Raw genomic sequence first — 13,451 nt, 5'->3', positions numbered from 1 at the left:
AGTTTTTGACACAAAATGACCTGTTCTATCAGGACGCATACCTTTCCTCACCCTCCCTCCAGCCCACCCCACTTTGAAACACTGTAAAGTCTTACTGCAAAAAAAGAAGAATGAAATGCTAAAGTAGATGTGCTAGGCTAAACTAGAATTTACTCAGTTACACAAGAACAAATAAGTTAAGACTAAATGAACTTGAAAATGAAGTCAGGTATTTACAAAGTGCAGTGCAGAATTCATAGTAAATGTTCTTACTATAAAAAAAATTATTTCTTATCTTGTGATGAAACCTTTCCCAGTGCAACTTGTAGCTGTTGCCCCGTGTTTTCTCCATGTGGCTCCCTGTGAAAAGAGCCTCTGTCCTCTCCAAGGTCCCTCTAGGCCTTCTCTGCTCCAGGGGAAAAGACCTAACTCCTGGTTAGCTGGTTTTCCAGCTCTTTGATCACCTTTGTACCCCTCCTTTGGGCCATTTGTGTCTCTTGAATTGTGGGGACCAGAACTGGACACAGTACTCCAGGTGCAACCTGACACCACTGAGTAGAATGATCACATCTCTTCTCTCTGCTAGTACTGCCCCTGTGGATGCCGGCCAGGACCTGATTTGCCTTTGTTGCTGCAGCAGCACACTGCTGACTCACGCTCAGCTTGCTGTCCACCAGGTCCCTTTCAGCAAGGCTGCTTCCCAGATGCACAGCTTGGCTTCTTCAGTTATTCCATCCTGGGGATTTAGGCCAAATTCTTCATAGTGCAGCCACTACGGCTCTTGGGCCAGCATTCTCAACTATAAAACAGCATTAATGTGGTTTGTAACAAAGGGTACCTGCCTCTGATGTATCCAAGTGAAAAGTTAAATTGTTGAAGTTATGCTTTGTTACACTTTCTCTCAGTGAGTATTTTACACAAGGCATGCTGCACCCCACCCCTCCCAAAAAAAAAAGGAGTCTAAATCAATACACTCTTTAACTTCTCCCTTAGGTGTAAGAAGGCACAAAATTCCTAACCTCTCCCTGAAGCCCTTAAGTATTTATGTCAGAATTTATATTGGAAACAAATAAAACATTTTTGAAATTGTAGATTTATAAGTTTTACTTATGTTCAAAGTAGGAAATCACATTCCTTTTAACAGCTCAATGTTTATAATGATACAATGAGAGGTAACTATTGCAAAGTGATTAAGAGTTGACTTTAAATGATCATATATTAAATTTGCAAACATTATATTCCTGTAAATTAACCTCTTTTCAGACTTTAATAGTAACATCAATGGTACAGTTAAACAGGTACCTCCAGAAAGGAACATTTAGATTTTTCCTTATGTATAAAGCTCAATTACCAAAAATATAAAAATCCTAAAGTAATTTGAAATACATGAGAGGAAAAAGTGCTATGGCAGAAATTTAATATTTTATCTGTGGAGTAAGTTATAACTTTCAAGAATTTGGTACATTTTTAGGCACTGGTTTTTGTGTTTTTATTTGCCTGAATTGTACAGCAGGACTTGAGATGCCCAAAAACTGTTTAAGATAAATTTAAGGCAACCAAGTGCAAAAGCTCAGTGTACATTAGATATATGTAAACAGAACATTTCATAGTAGAAATTGTACAACAAGTCCATAGTATTGACAAAGGCCAAAACCATTCTGCCTAGAGACACAAATGCAAAATGTAGTTACACTAATCAAGCCAAAAATTACAAATTCCTGGAAATAAAATATCATTTTCTCTAACACAAGGCAGATGCGTTACATTGCTGTGCTAGAATAAGTCCTCTGCTTTTTCTCCCTTACATAACATACACAGTCTCCCACAAGTTTGTTCTGTTCCATGTAGTTATGTACCAGCCAACAGCAGAGCTCCAAATGTTAAAGCAAAATGCACAACACAGCAAATAGATGGAATGTGAGAATGTACAGATATTGGACCTTTTAAAAAATACAGTACCTAGGATTCCCCATTTTAAACAGTTTTCAGCATATTGCATAGCAGTGAACTCATCTGCTACCTAAAACTGCTGCTGTTGACCCACATGGAGTTCCTCTTCAAGTCTTCTTTCAGTCTTCTTTCATACTGTACAGTGGGTCCACAAGCTTATTGTGCACATGCATTAAACCTTGGGGGGGAAAGCAACAACGCCAGTTGTTTACATTAGTTACACTTTTTCAACATGTCTTTCTATCCACATTTTTATTCGGAGTTTGCTTCAAAGTATACATTTTAAATAGTTCACTGACGATAATAATATAAAACAGTTTAAAAATCAGAAGTTAAAGACAGCATATGTATTCCTATATCACTTGAACAGCATTGACTCCTTCAGTATGAAGTGAGCATGGATAAGACAGCTCTCTGATAACAGACCTGTCAAAAAGGAGATCTGGAATACTTCCAGATGTATTGAATACATGACATCCACCCATCTTTCCTTCGTACTAAAAACTTCATAACAGCAACATAAAATTTCTTCATACCACAAGTCGTCATAAAACCCAGATGTACGCATACTGATACTTTCATAGGTTGAATTACAATGTTCTAGCATTGTGGTATTACTGTTTTTGTCACTAAGAGTGTACTTTAGTGCTAGAAGGCAAAACCAAACTAGATGTATCCAGACTGTTAATACAGATTCAGAACTTCAGAAGTTCAACTGTTTTCTGTTCTAGCTGGGCTTTTTTGGTTATATACAAGTCATCCGTGCTGTGATTAGGGGAGTATTTTCTTTTTTTCCTATTAAGATATTTTAATTTTGGAAAGTGCTGTAAAGAAGAATTAAAAAAAAAAAAAGGTACTGCTTTCTTTACTGTTACAACTTAGTAAAAAAAGTTATCCACATCTAGGCATGTATGACATTCAGTTACTGGTATGTTTTTAACCTCATTTATTCTTAAGGACTAATAACAGTATTAACAATCTGCAAAGTAAAAGACCATTTTAGCACCAAGCTAAGATTAACTTCTAAAATGACAAATTTAAAGTTGTGCGACAGTAGTACACAGTGATTATCTATGGCAAAGAATATTCAAATACCTTTGCTACATGATGCATCTGACAGCAAACTTATTCAAATTTCATGTTGCTGCAGTGACACTAACTATCCAATCTGAGGTCTTTACTGTAGGTGACCACAACAAAAGACATTTAATGAAGCACCTATTTCTAATCAGTGTTTGATTATTTAGTAAAAAATGCAGACATTACTATTTCCTTCTCCACTTAGTGACACATTGAGCCAACACATCTGTAACTGACTCAAGAATCCAGCTTATTTTGTCTCTAGAGGTAATGACTTAGCTTCAGATATTTGCGAGAAAAAAAAAAAAACCAAACCAAACAACCACAGAACGCAACATACCTAAACAAAACAGTTCCTTAGACTTCATGAAGGATAACTAGTGGATTGATGTACAGGAGAAAGATCAAGTCAGTAGTATTTTTCAGGAGTTGAACAGTATGTGAGAAAATATTAAGTATACATTTGATACAAAAGCCATTTGTAGTGAGAGTAACAGCTGCACACACTACTCAAACTAGAAGCATATTTTGAACTTTGAAGCATTCCACTTCCTACAAATGTTTTCTCTTCTAAAAAAGGGAAATGAAAAGGAGATAATCACCCACTTCCTAGAGGCATGAAAAATGCTTACAAAGTATTGCCTCTGCCATATTTAATGAAGGATATTTAAATCCTGTGGAACTGTTCCAGGAAAATGGTTAGAAACAGAAGACATGCAGAGTCCTTACTTGATAGATGCCAAAACAATTATTTCAAAGGAAAGTCTCACTGTATATTCAAGTATGCCTTGAATAAACAGATTTCTGCATACAGTTTAAAGAAGCACACGCACAAGTATGGAAAAAACTACCCTGAATTAACTTATCTGCAGATTAATTAGTAAATTCAAAATTCATTTTCTGCTTCATTCTGCAAGGAAGTTACCTTTCCCTTTCCAAATGAGAACATTTAAGTACACTTGATAATTTTAGCCTCTAATAGGTTTTCAGAAAGCTAGGAAAAAGCGAAGAGGAGTAAGAGTTATTCTAGTTACTAGCCAGCATGGCACCTGATTATCAAAAAGACTGAGGTTTCACATACCTTGAGATTTTTCAAATGGTGAAAAATTGCAGTAAATAGCTGCCATAATTAGCAGTCATTAAGAACTACATAGCTTCCTAAGAAGTCTAACCTGAAGATCAAGATTTAGAAATACTTCCAAATTTGACCCATATTGATTTGTCTTCCGTCTTAAAAGGGGAAAATCTCACTGATTGAAGAATAGGTTAAATTAAGCAAGTTTAAAGTAAACAATCTTTTAAAGAATTATATTGCTCTGTATTACAGGGTAATTAAATACAGTGTGACACAACCGCACACGTTCATATACTGTAGCCCTTGATTTTTTAAAGCAATGTTCAGTGTCATTCATACCTAGTAATTCTACATTAGGTTTATAACTTTCCCAAGCAAAGCTTTTGTTTATATGAAATACAGGATAACATTTAAAATTTATCCAAACAGTTAAAGGTTGTCTTTGAAAACAACAATAAGTACTATCTAGCAGTGTGATACAGGTAAAGACTAACACAAACACACACAATACATAGCAAAGAACAGCATACTGAAAAAATCCAAAATTAACAAGATGCCCACAAATTATATCAGGATAAAAATCACATTAATGCCAGAATTGCAATCTAATACATACAAGGACACTGGTGATAAAATGCTCTAAAAAAAACCAAAACAAAACAAAAAAAAAAAACCACCCCAAAAAAACCCCAAAAAAAAAAAAACCAAAAAACAAAAAACCCACACCAAACCAACAAAACAAAAAAAAACCCCAACCTATCTCAGATGCCTCAACTACTACAAGTATCCATGCTAGTGAGAAAGATGAGCGATCTACAAAATTGCATTTGCTGTGCTAACATAGTTCGGAGAAAACTACTTTTCTTAACTTCTACACTTTCACTGAAACAGAATTTACACCTAGGAATTTTCAGCGACCACCAAAAATCTCAAACTTCAAGCTCGCCTCAGTATACCCACTACAAATATGAAAAGCACAGTAAAAGGCTGCAATGTATTTATAAGTCAGTACAGATTGTTATGCTAATTGCACTGTATGAAAAATGTCCTCAGGTGGCTTCAAAGTCACATTTCAAGTTCACTAGACAGCACATTACAGCACATAGCAAAAGCAGCATGAAAATACCTCAGGATTAATAAAGGTATCAGGTTTTCTTTAAGTGAAACTTTCCAGTACATTTAAGACCAGTATTGTGGAACACCAGACTGCTGCTGTTTTACATACAGTTGAAGACTACTACTGGAAGCAAAGGAAATATTTTTCAAAAGTAAGTTTGTCAGGAATGTAAGAAGCACAAGTTATGCCTCCTAGCACTTTTCCATTCACAAGAAGTAAGTTAACATTTAGTATTCTGAATATATAACATTTTACATTAGCTACTGTAGAGGTTCAGACTTAAATCAATATAGTTTAAAATTTGGGTTTTTTTTTTGTTTTTTTTTTTTTTTTTAAATACCTGTAATCTCTGATTCAGTGCTCACCTTTAAAGTACTTCACGGTTTTAACTCTTAGTTCTAAAGTAGCATCTTCATCACACACGAAGATAGTACGAGGGTGTTGCTGGAAAGCAGAAACTGTCCACATATGATTGACTCCTTCTTCAATTGCTTTGTACAGTGCAAAAGCCTTATGAGCACCTGTTATAAGAATCATCACCTGCAAAACAAAGGTCTCCTTACTTTCAATCCCAGTATCAATACCAACTGGTCTTCAAAACAGACACATGCAACTAGAACTAAATGAGTTCTTACTTCTCTAGCATCCATCACTGTACCCACACCAACTGTTAGCGCCATAGTTGGTACTTTAGATAAGTCTCCATCAAAGTATTTAGCATTTGCCAAAATGGTGTCCATTGCTAAAGTCTTTAATCTTGTTCTTGAAGACAAACTTGATCCGGGTTCATTGAATGCAATGTGGCCATCTGGACCAATGCCTTTTCAAAGTTAAAAACAGTAAATCATTCCAGACCTGTGAGTCAACAAATATCCTCAAACATTGTAAATGAATTTTAAAAAGTTTTAGGACCCATTCTTTCCTTTTGGTTCCCCCATTTTCAATAAAAAGCATTCAAAACTTACTTGAAATTAAGTTATTAGAAACTTGGACACCAATCACTCTGTTTGTATTTGTACTGATTCTTTGTTAATCACAGAACTTTCTTACACCATAACTGAAAAAAGTTAGTTTAACTAAATGTTATGAAAAAAATAGAGATTAAAGACTCAGTGAATTGGTTTGAATCGTAACTAACCATAGAGCATTTCCTCATACCTCCAACAAAGAGATCAATCCCCCCTGCTTCTTCAATTTTCTTTTCAAATGCATCACATTCCGCCTGTAAGTCTGGAGCATTCCCATCAAGAATATGAGCATTATTTGGATCTATGTCAATATGTTTAAAGAAGTTATTCCACATATAGGAATGATAGCTCTCTGGATGATTTCTGGGAAGTCCTGAAATCATTTAGAGTGAAATTAACATATTACAAGATTGAACAAAACAGCCTTAATTCTAGTCTATGTGTAACTAATGTAGGGCATGCAAGATAAACCCAAGTAGGTCAGATAAAGAAGTACTTGAAATTATGTTCAGAAGAAAGATTTCCTGTTGGCATGCACAAGGCAATCGGTTTACACTCCCTTCGCATACATCTTATCACAAAGACTGTAAAGTCTTCAAAAGAAACACAGTGACAATACTACGTGACAACATACTTTCAACAGAAATACGGTAAAATAATTTGCAAGCACTGAACTTAGCTAAGAATCCAGCTGGACTAGTTCATTATTTGCATTTTTATGGATAAAGGAATAAAGAAAAGCGCTTAAGATGATCCCATGTACATAAGTCTAACTTAGAAGTACAAACATCCTAAACTGACCCTGTGCTTTGTCAAAGTATTTAACAGCTTTAATAATGGGAAAAAACCCTATCAGAATAGTGTGTTCTCAAATTAATTAGCACATCTTACCTACATATTCATCCATGTTGAAAGTCTTCACATATTTGAAAGAGAGATCTCCATTCTTGTGATATTCTATCAGCTTTTTGTAGCATCCCAAAGGTGTACTCCCTGTTAAATAAAGTTTTTCTACTGTTCTATGTATCCATATAACATTTTCAGCGTATTTAAATCTCTTTGTAGTCAAATTTTGCTACAATACTTTACAACATAAGAGAAACCTGTTATTTCTCATTTAGTATTTCTTAGCTTCTCAAACTTTATCACAACTTTTTACACAAATCAAATCCATATTTAAAAAGACATCTGGTGGAGTATTACCCAAAATATATTTGTGTTCTTTTAAATACTCTATCTGTTAGCAGTGATACAAACATAGTTCTAGGTTTAGTCATTTACATAGGCTTTGAATAAAACTTGCCTGTTGGTAGACCAAGCGTGAAATATCTTCCTTGACTTGGCTTGAATTGGATAATACGATTACAGATGTACTTCGCTGCCCATTCACTAGCCTGATCATAGTCTTCAAGAATTACTAGCCTCATTATGGCAGTGGTGAACTTGTATGATAAAACAAACTTAAACCTGGGGAGAATATCAAAGTTTGAAAAATAAGCACCAGATCAATAGCTGTAAAACTCTTGGATTACAGAAGAGATAAAAGGCGACCTTTTATACTGATTACTTATAGTGGTTTTACTTGCATAAGCATATTGCACTCTTGCAGTTCTAGGTCAAGCTAGGACTTGACCTAGCTAGACTGTTGGACAATCAAAAAAAAAAGCTACAGAACCCATGTGATAGATTACAGTCAAAATGTAATAAAATTTGCAGACTAATTTAAAGTAACTTGTAGGAAAAAGCTAAAACAAAATGAGAACAAGTCATTTTGAACTTAAACCTTTCAACTGGCTGTTACTTTTAAAAAAAAAGTAAATACTCTGCTTGAAATAAAACCAATAAGTAAACAAACACTGAGATTAACTCCTGTTTCTTATAACCACCTGAATGCCTAAAATATCAAAAACAAGGTCACAATAACCCATGCTTCTATATTCAAAATACATAATTGGAAGTAAACCATTAAAACTCCTTTCACTCCCATTTTAGCTCCATAACAATGCTTCAGTAAGCTTATTAATCTGCAAAAAAAAGAGTTAAAGCATTACATACATTTGAAATCTTCAAAATTCACAGGAAAAAAAAATACCTGCGGGGTCATATTTTTGCTTTTCAACACAACTGTAAACAGAAGCCAGACAGTCATTCTTTATAGGCTCTGATTTTGAGTACAACTATATCAGCTATTGAGATGAATATCTGGAAAACAAGCTTGGCTGTTAGAAGTACATGAGCATCTCTTGCATTTAAGTTAAACTCATTATTCCATGAGTTCCTGTTTAACAGAGTCAGTTAATCATCAGAAAGACTGAAACTCTTTAGCCAGTTTACAACGTATTACTGTTCTCTTCCCAGGTCTGAGTGTACTTGGCATTAGCCAGAAAATAACATCGCTGTCAGCAGCCTAAGGCCAACTAAGTGCCAAACCGCCAACTAACTACTCTTCGTTGATCCAAAAGGAGAGGTCAGTTTTAGAGGAAATATGAATTAAACTACAGCAGCACTTAACAGAGTAACATCTGTTCATCCCGCTAAACGAGGACGGAAACGAACACCACCTTTTGCTGACTGCGCTGCTTCCTCTTCCCGGACAGAGCCATGACCAGACAAACTCACCCCTGCAGAGGAAATGGTCTGCCACAGGCACCAAAAAATTTAGCGCTCGGATTTCCTCGAGGAGGACAGACACACAGGCCACCGGAAAGAGATCCCACTTCTTTAGGGCAGCCTCATAAAGATTCGACGGTTTTACCCGGAGAACACGCGACGCTCTCCAAGAGACAGAGAAGCGACTCGCAAACGGGCACCAGAACGACCGCGGACTTTGGGGTGGGGCTACTTTTTAGCAAGGGTTGGTGAATCCACGCAGTCAGAGGAAGGGACCCACCGCTTGACCGCCCCCCCAGCCCCCTCCTTCCCCTCCCAGGGGGCCCCAGGCCCCGCGGCCTCCCCCTTACCCACCGCCCAGGGGCCTGCGGGCACCGCCGCACCGCGACCGGCAGCGGGGCCCAACCTCCGCCCGCCAACGCACACGACACCGCACCCGGCCCCACTCACCCCCAGCAGAACCCGCAGCGGTCACAAGCAGAATGAGAGCAGCACCGGAAGGGGGATGGGGGGGGGGGGGAACGAGAACCACCGCCCGCCCCGCAGCCCGACCCCTCCGCTTCCCACGGAACCCGGCACACAAGCCGGAAGCAGCTGCCGGCGAGCGGAAACAGCCGCGCGGGCGGGCGGTGTCGCGCATGCGCGGGTGGAGGCGCGTGCTTGAGAGCGGGAGCGCTGGCGGGGCCGTGGCGCCTTCGCTTTCCTTTCTTCATTCTGGGTTTGAGGGTAGGGCGTGAACCAAGGAGGCGCCTGCCCGCAGAGCAGGGACTAGGAAGCTGCTGACTGCTGTATAAAGCACAAACCTGCTTTGTGAGCTAAACCAGAGCGGTGCCTCTGGGTGAGGCCTTTTCTTGGAGCCCCTCTGGGGAGGGAAGCCGGTGGCGCACTGAGATCTTAATGAGAAAAGTTGGCCTTTGAGTGAATTCTTTGCTTGAGGCAGCTACAAAAGAGGCTGTTTATTACAAAAGTATTTGGTAAACTATTAACATTTTTTTTTTTTGCTTTAAAAACAGACAAGTAGTTTTATAGTTGTAGCTAAGCTGTAATCTGGACAGCTGTAGTGTGATAGATCTTGCTGGTTGAGAAAGGGTAAATAATCTTAGAGAGCACTCCTTCAGAATTGAGTAGGGAAACTACGGGGGAAACTGCAAAAGAGCAAGCTATGTAATTCTGAATATGTGTGTATGCACATGCTGTAGGCTTCACTAAAGCCTTACCATATCAGAGACTTGGATAAATCTATTTACTGGGCAGGAGTATAACTGGCTGAGGAAAACATCATGATGGAAAGCTAAAGAAAAGGAAGTTGTAAAGAAAAAAGAGAAATCTGGAGTCATAATCACATGAACATAATAGTATGTTTTCTGGTAATGTGACTAGAAGTACTACAAGATAGTTCAAAAAAATTGAGTAATACTTTGCCAAAGGCATGAAAGGTGCATTTGCAAACTTGCGAGGAAAAAAAAAAAATTACTGGAGTCTCAGGCTTTCGTGCAACCAATAAAAGTATCCTTTGTTTTGAGAGAAGGAGTTAAAGAAATCTTAATAGATATGGCATTGATTAATTATTGCTGTGCATCCTAAGGAATCAAGTTGATAAATAGTGCTTAATGTTTTGCTAACTACTTGCTTAATAATTTGCTAACCATTGTGCAAACTATTTGAAGCAGAAAATCTTGCAATTCTTCACGAAAGACAGTTCCTGGTAAGGACTAGGGGGGTTGCTTCAAGAACCAGCTAAAACCGACCCTGCAGCTTGAATGAAAGCCAAGGGATAACTGAGTTTGCGCAAGAACAAAAGGTTACTAGCGGTGACGAAGAGGAGTCACCTGCATTCGTCCCCACGACCCCCGACAACCACCACCAGGAGGCACTGCGCAAGCCCAGACAGGAGGAGTTTATGAAAATGACCCCTTGGGACTAATTTTAATACGAAGTGGGGATAGGTCATGCATATGTATAGGCGTATTGTGAAACTTTATGTATATGTAACACTTGGTTGTATAAATTTAAAGTGAGTTGCCACGTAAGGCGTGCACGGTTTTGGTGGGACTACCCCCCTGTGCTGCCCAGCGCTGAATAAACATACCTACTTTACAATCTTACAGATTGTGGAGTCCGTTTTCCGCACGTCAGTTTCAAAATCTGCTGTTTAGTTTAATTTAACTTTCAAATATCAACAACTTGATTTAGTTCATGCCTGTTCTTCCGATAAAGTCCTTATCTCAGAAGTCTTACCAGGTTCTAAAGAATGTTGTTTTCTCTTGTGCCATTTCTTGAATTATGCTCTTGAAGCTCTCCTGCTCTCGTTATTTCAGAGTATGCTTGCAGTGCAAGTTGTGGCTTTCAAATCTTACGTCACAACCTAAGTTTTACCTCTGGATTTTCGTTCTGCTTTTTTCCTACCTGTATGGACCATGTGTAACACTTCAGTGGTAAGGTACTTCTGCATATAGCAGACTAGGTAGCACATTTCTTTGATATTACTACACACCTAAGTACCTTTTGGCCTGAAATCACGTTCCCAGAATTGTAGGGGAGATCATTTTCTCCCTCTGATGAGCCCTGTTCTCTAAGAGGTAAGCTCAATGTAAGACATTAGTTGATTATTTTCTCATGGTCAAGTATCCATCTGTGCTTCTCTCTTCATTAGCTCCCAACTGTCCTGCTAGGATTGTCTGTTCACTTTCTTTGCATCCTTAGTGTTGCCAGCTTGTAGCTGAAGGTAGCAACAATGGGCTTCTCTACTTCCCTAAAATCTTTACTAGCCATCCTGATCTCAAGATGGTCAATTCTTTCTGAGGATTTTTGCTCTAGTGTACACTTGTTAGCTACTACCTTGACAGGGCAAGAGTGGAACGTGCCCAAATGGGTGGTACAGCCATTTGCATTATCCCCTGTTCCCTTGGCAGAGCAGCATCATCTTTCAGGCTTCCCATCCCTGATCCCATTCCTAGGTCTACCCTGTAGGTATGACCCTATTCTATATTCCTTATCCTACTGTAGCCCATCGGCTTTGTTCATCACTCTGCATGTGGAGTTGTTACAGGAAATAGAGATCTTTCAGACATATTCTGTGTGTTTCCACAGCTTGAAAATTTGCTGTGTCCATCACTAATGAAAAACTCTTAACATTCAGATAATAGGCTCCCCCATGCTGCATATTCTCAGGAGGCCAGAGAACACATGATGCACGCTCAGTGGAACTTCTTGCACTTTTTCCTGCTGCCTCTGAATTCTGAACAACCTTCTGTGTCTGTTGCTTTTTAGCAAACTTGGCAATATTATCAGCTGCTTCTGTTAGACATACTTTAAGACAAATTCCGTGTCTTTTGAGAGCGTATTCGGTTCTGCTTCTCCTTGTTAGTATGCCAATGCATAGGGTATGATTTTTCCCAAGTCATTCTTCAGATTTTCCTTTCTAATTAGTAGCAGATGCAAAATGCTCTATATGCACTGAATGTCATTGCTAGTAATTAGACAAAGTCTTAATTCCTTATTAGGTTTCATTGAGTAGCATGACTAGAGATTTCTTAAAGTCTCAGTCATGGTGTTTAAATCTCAGTGTCTTTCTGTTGCTTCTAGAAACAGTCTGTCATATTTTTTTTTCCTTTTCTTAATGGCCCCATCTGTTAAGTATTAATTCATTTTCTGTAGTCATGGTGATCTGATTTTCATGTATCTGTTATAATCAGGTAGCTTTTGTGCTGCTTTTTAAAATATGTCTTTAAGTGACTAGGAATTTAAACTGGATGTACTTCAATAGTAACCAAGCTGCACCGAGTTTTACCTAAGGAGGGCCACCTGAACTTAGGCTGAATGGAGTCTTTTAACAAGGTAGCTATTCCTTCAAATGCCCTCTTTTTTAGTTTGAAGAGCAAAGGATTCTGTCCTAAGTTGAGACCTATGAATGAAGATTACTAAAATGGACGCTGACATGCGAGAAAGATCCTGAGAAGAAGCCAAAAATGTTGCAATGAAGATATTTGCCAAGGCATTAAATATAGAGTTGAGAAACAAGTAGTTGATGAAAAGACTTAAAAAAAAGACTACCTCTCTTATCACCTTGCTGAATTAAACTCTGCTGTGTAACAGGTGTGCAAATCAAGAATAAGGATACAAAATAACATAGCAACTGAAACCTTTTAGAGGGTGATAACTGTAAGGGGAGAAGGACAAAAACTGCAGTGGAGACAAGATTTTAAAAAAAAAATAAAATTTCAGAGCTCTGAAAGAATGTGAAGATAGTGGTGGTTACCCCTGGTATTCCATTTAATGCCACAGGGTCAGTAGTTGCCTGGTGTTCTCTGACTAAAGTATGCTGAATTTCTGGTAACTTCATTTGTCTTCTGGACATAAGCCTGAGGGAGCTGAATCCACTTGGCAGCTTTGCTTACTGCTCGCAAAGACAGACGGTAGTTTCACGTGCTCATGCAGCTCTTTACTTGTCACAGCTTTCTTCAAAGCTTCCTTGGTTAGATCTCACCACGTTTCTGTGAGCTGGGGAGTACATGGTATGTGATATCTTTTGGTTCTATGTTTTATGCAATGAGCCATTGTAACTTTTTTTTCCCAGTAAAATAGGAAACATCAGATTCTGTGATGCCTGCAATACGCCAACAGAGACACAAATGAAGCATCTAGCTATTATTTAGCACCATCTTAATTTTCA

The 13,451-nt window shown here is 38.3% G+C and overlaps 1 protein-coding gene across 2 annotated transcripts; it reads right to left on the bottom strand.

Annotated features, from left to right (window-relative positions):
* Positions 1 to 1,065: 1,065 nt before the first annotated feature.
* GNPDA2 (glucosamine-6-phosphate deaminase 2) lies at positions 1,066 to 9,347 on the bottom strand. 2 transcript variants are annotated; one of them, XM_086747184.1, is made up of 7 exons: positions 9,230 to 9,347; positions 7,469 to 7,636; positions 7,061 to 7,158; positions 6,360 to 6,542; positions 5,837 to 6,021; positions 5,567 to 5,741; positions 1,066 to 2,107 (listed from the first exon to the last, which is right to left on the bottom strand). In XM_086747184.1, exons 2-7 carry the CDS (start codon positions 7,594 to 7,596, stop codon positions 2,049 to 2,051), a joined length of 828 nt encoding a protein of 275 aa, XP_086603310.1. In that variant the 5' UTR covers positions 7,597 to 7,636; positions 9,230 to 9,347; the 3' UTR covers positions 1,066 to 2,048. The 2 variants fall into 2 exon arrangements, with proteins under 2 accessions (XP_086603310.1, XP_086603311.1); XM_086747185.1 differs by lacking the exon at positions 7,469 to 7,636 and having other exon boundaries at positions 7,061 to 7,162.
* Between the last annotated feature and the right edge of the window lie 4,104 nt (positions 9,348 to 13,451).

This window comes from Chlamydotis macqueenii, chromosome 4 (assembly GCF_036417535.1).
Source record: "Chlamydotis macqueenii isolate bChlMac1 chromosome 4, bChlMac1.mat, whole genome shotgun sequence".
Lineage (NCBI taxonomy): Eukaryota > Metazoa > Chordata > Aves > Otidiformes > Otididae > Chlamydotis > Chlamydotis macqueenii.
This window is presented reverse-complemented; position numbering and strand designations above follow the sequence as displayed.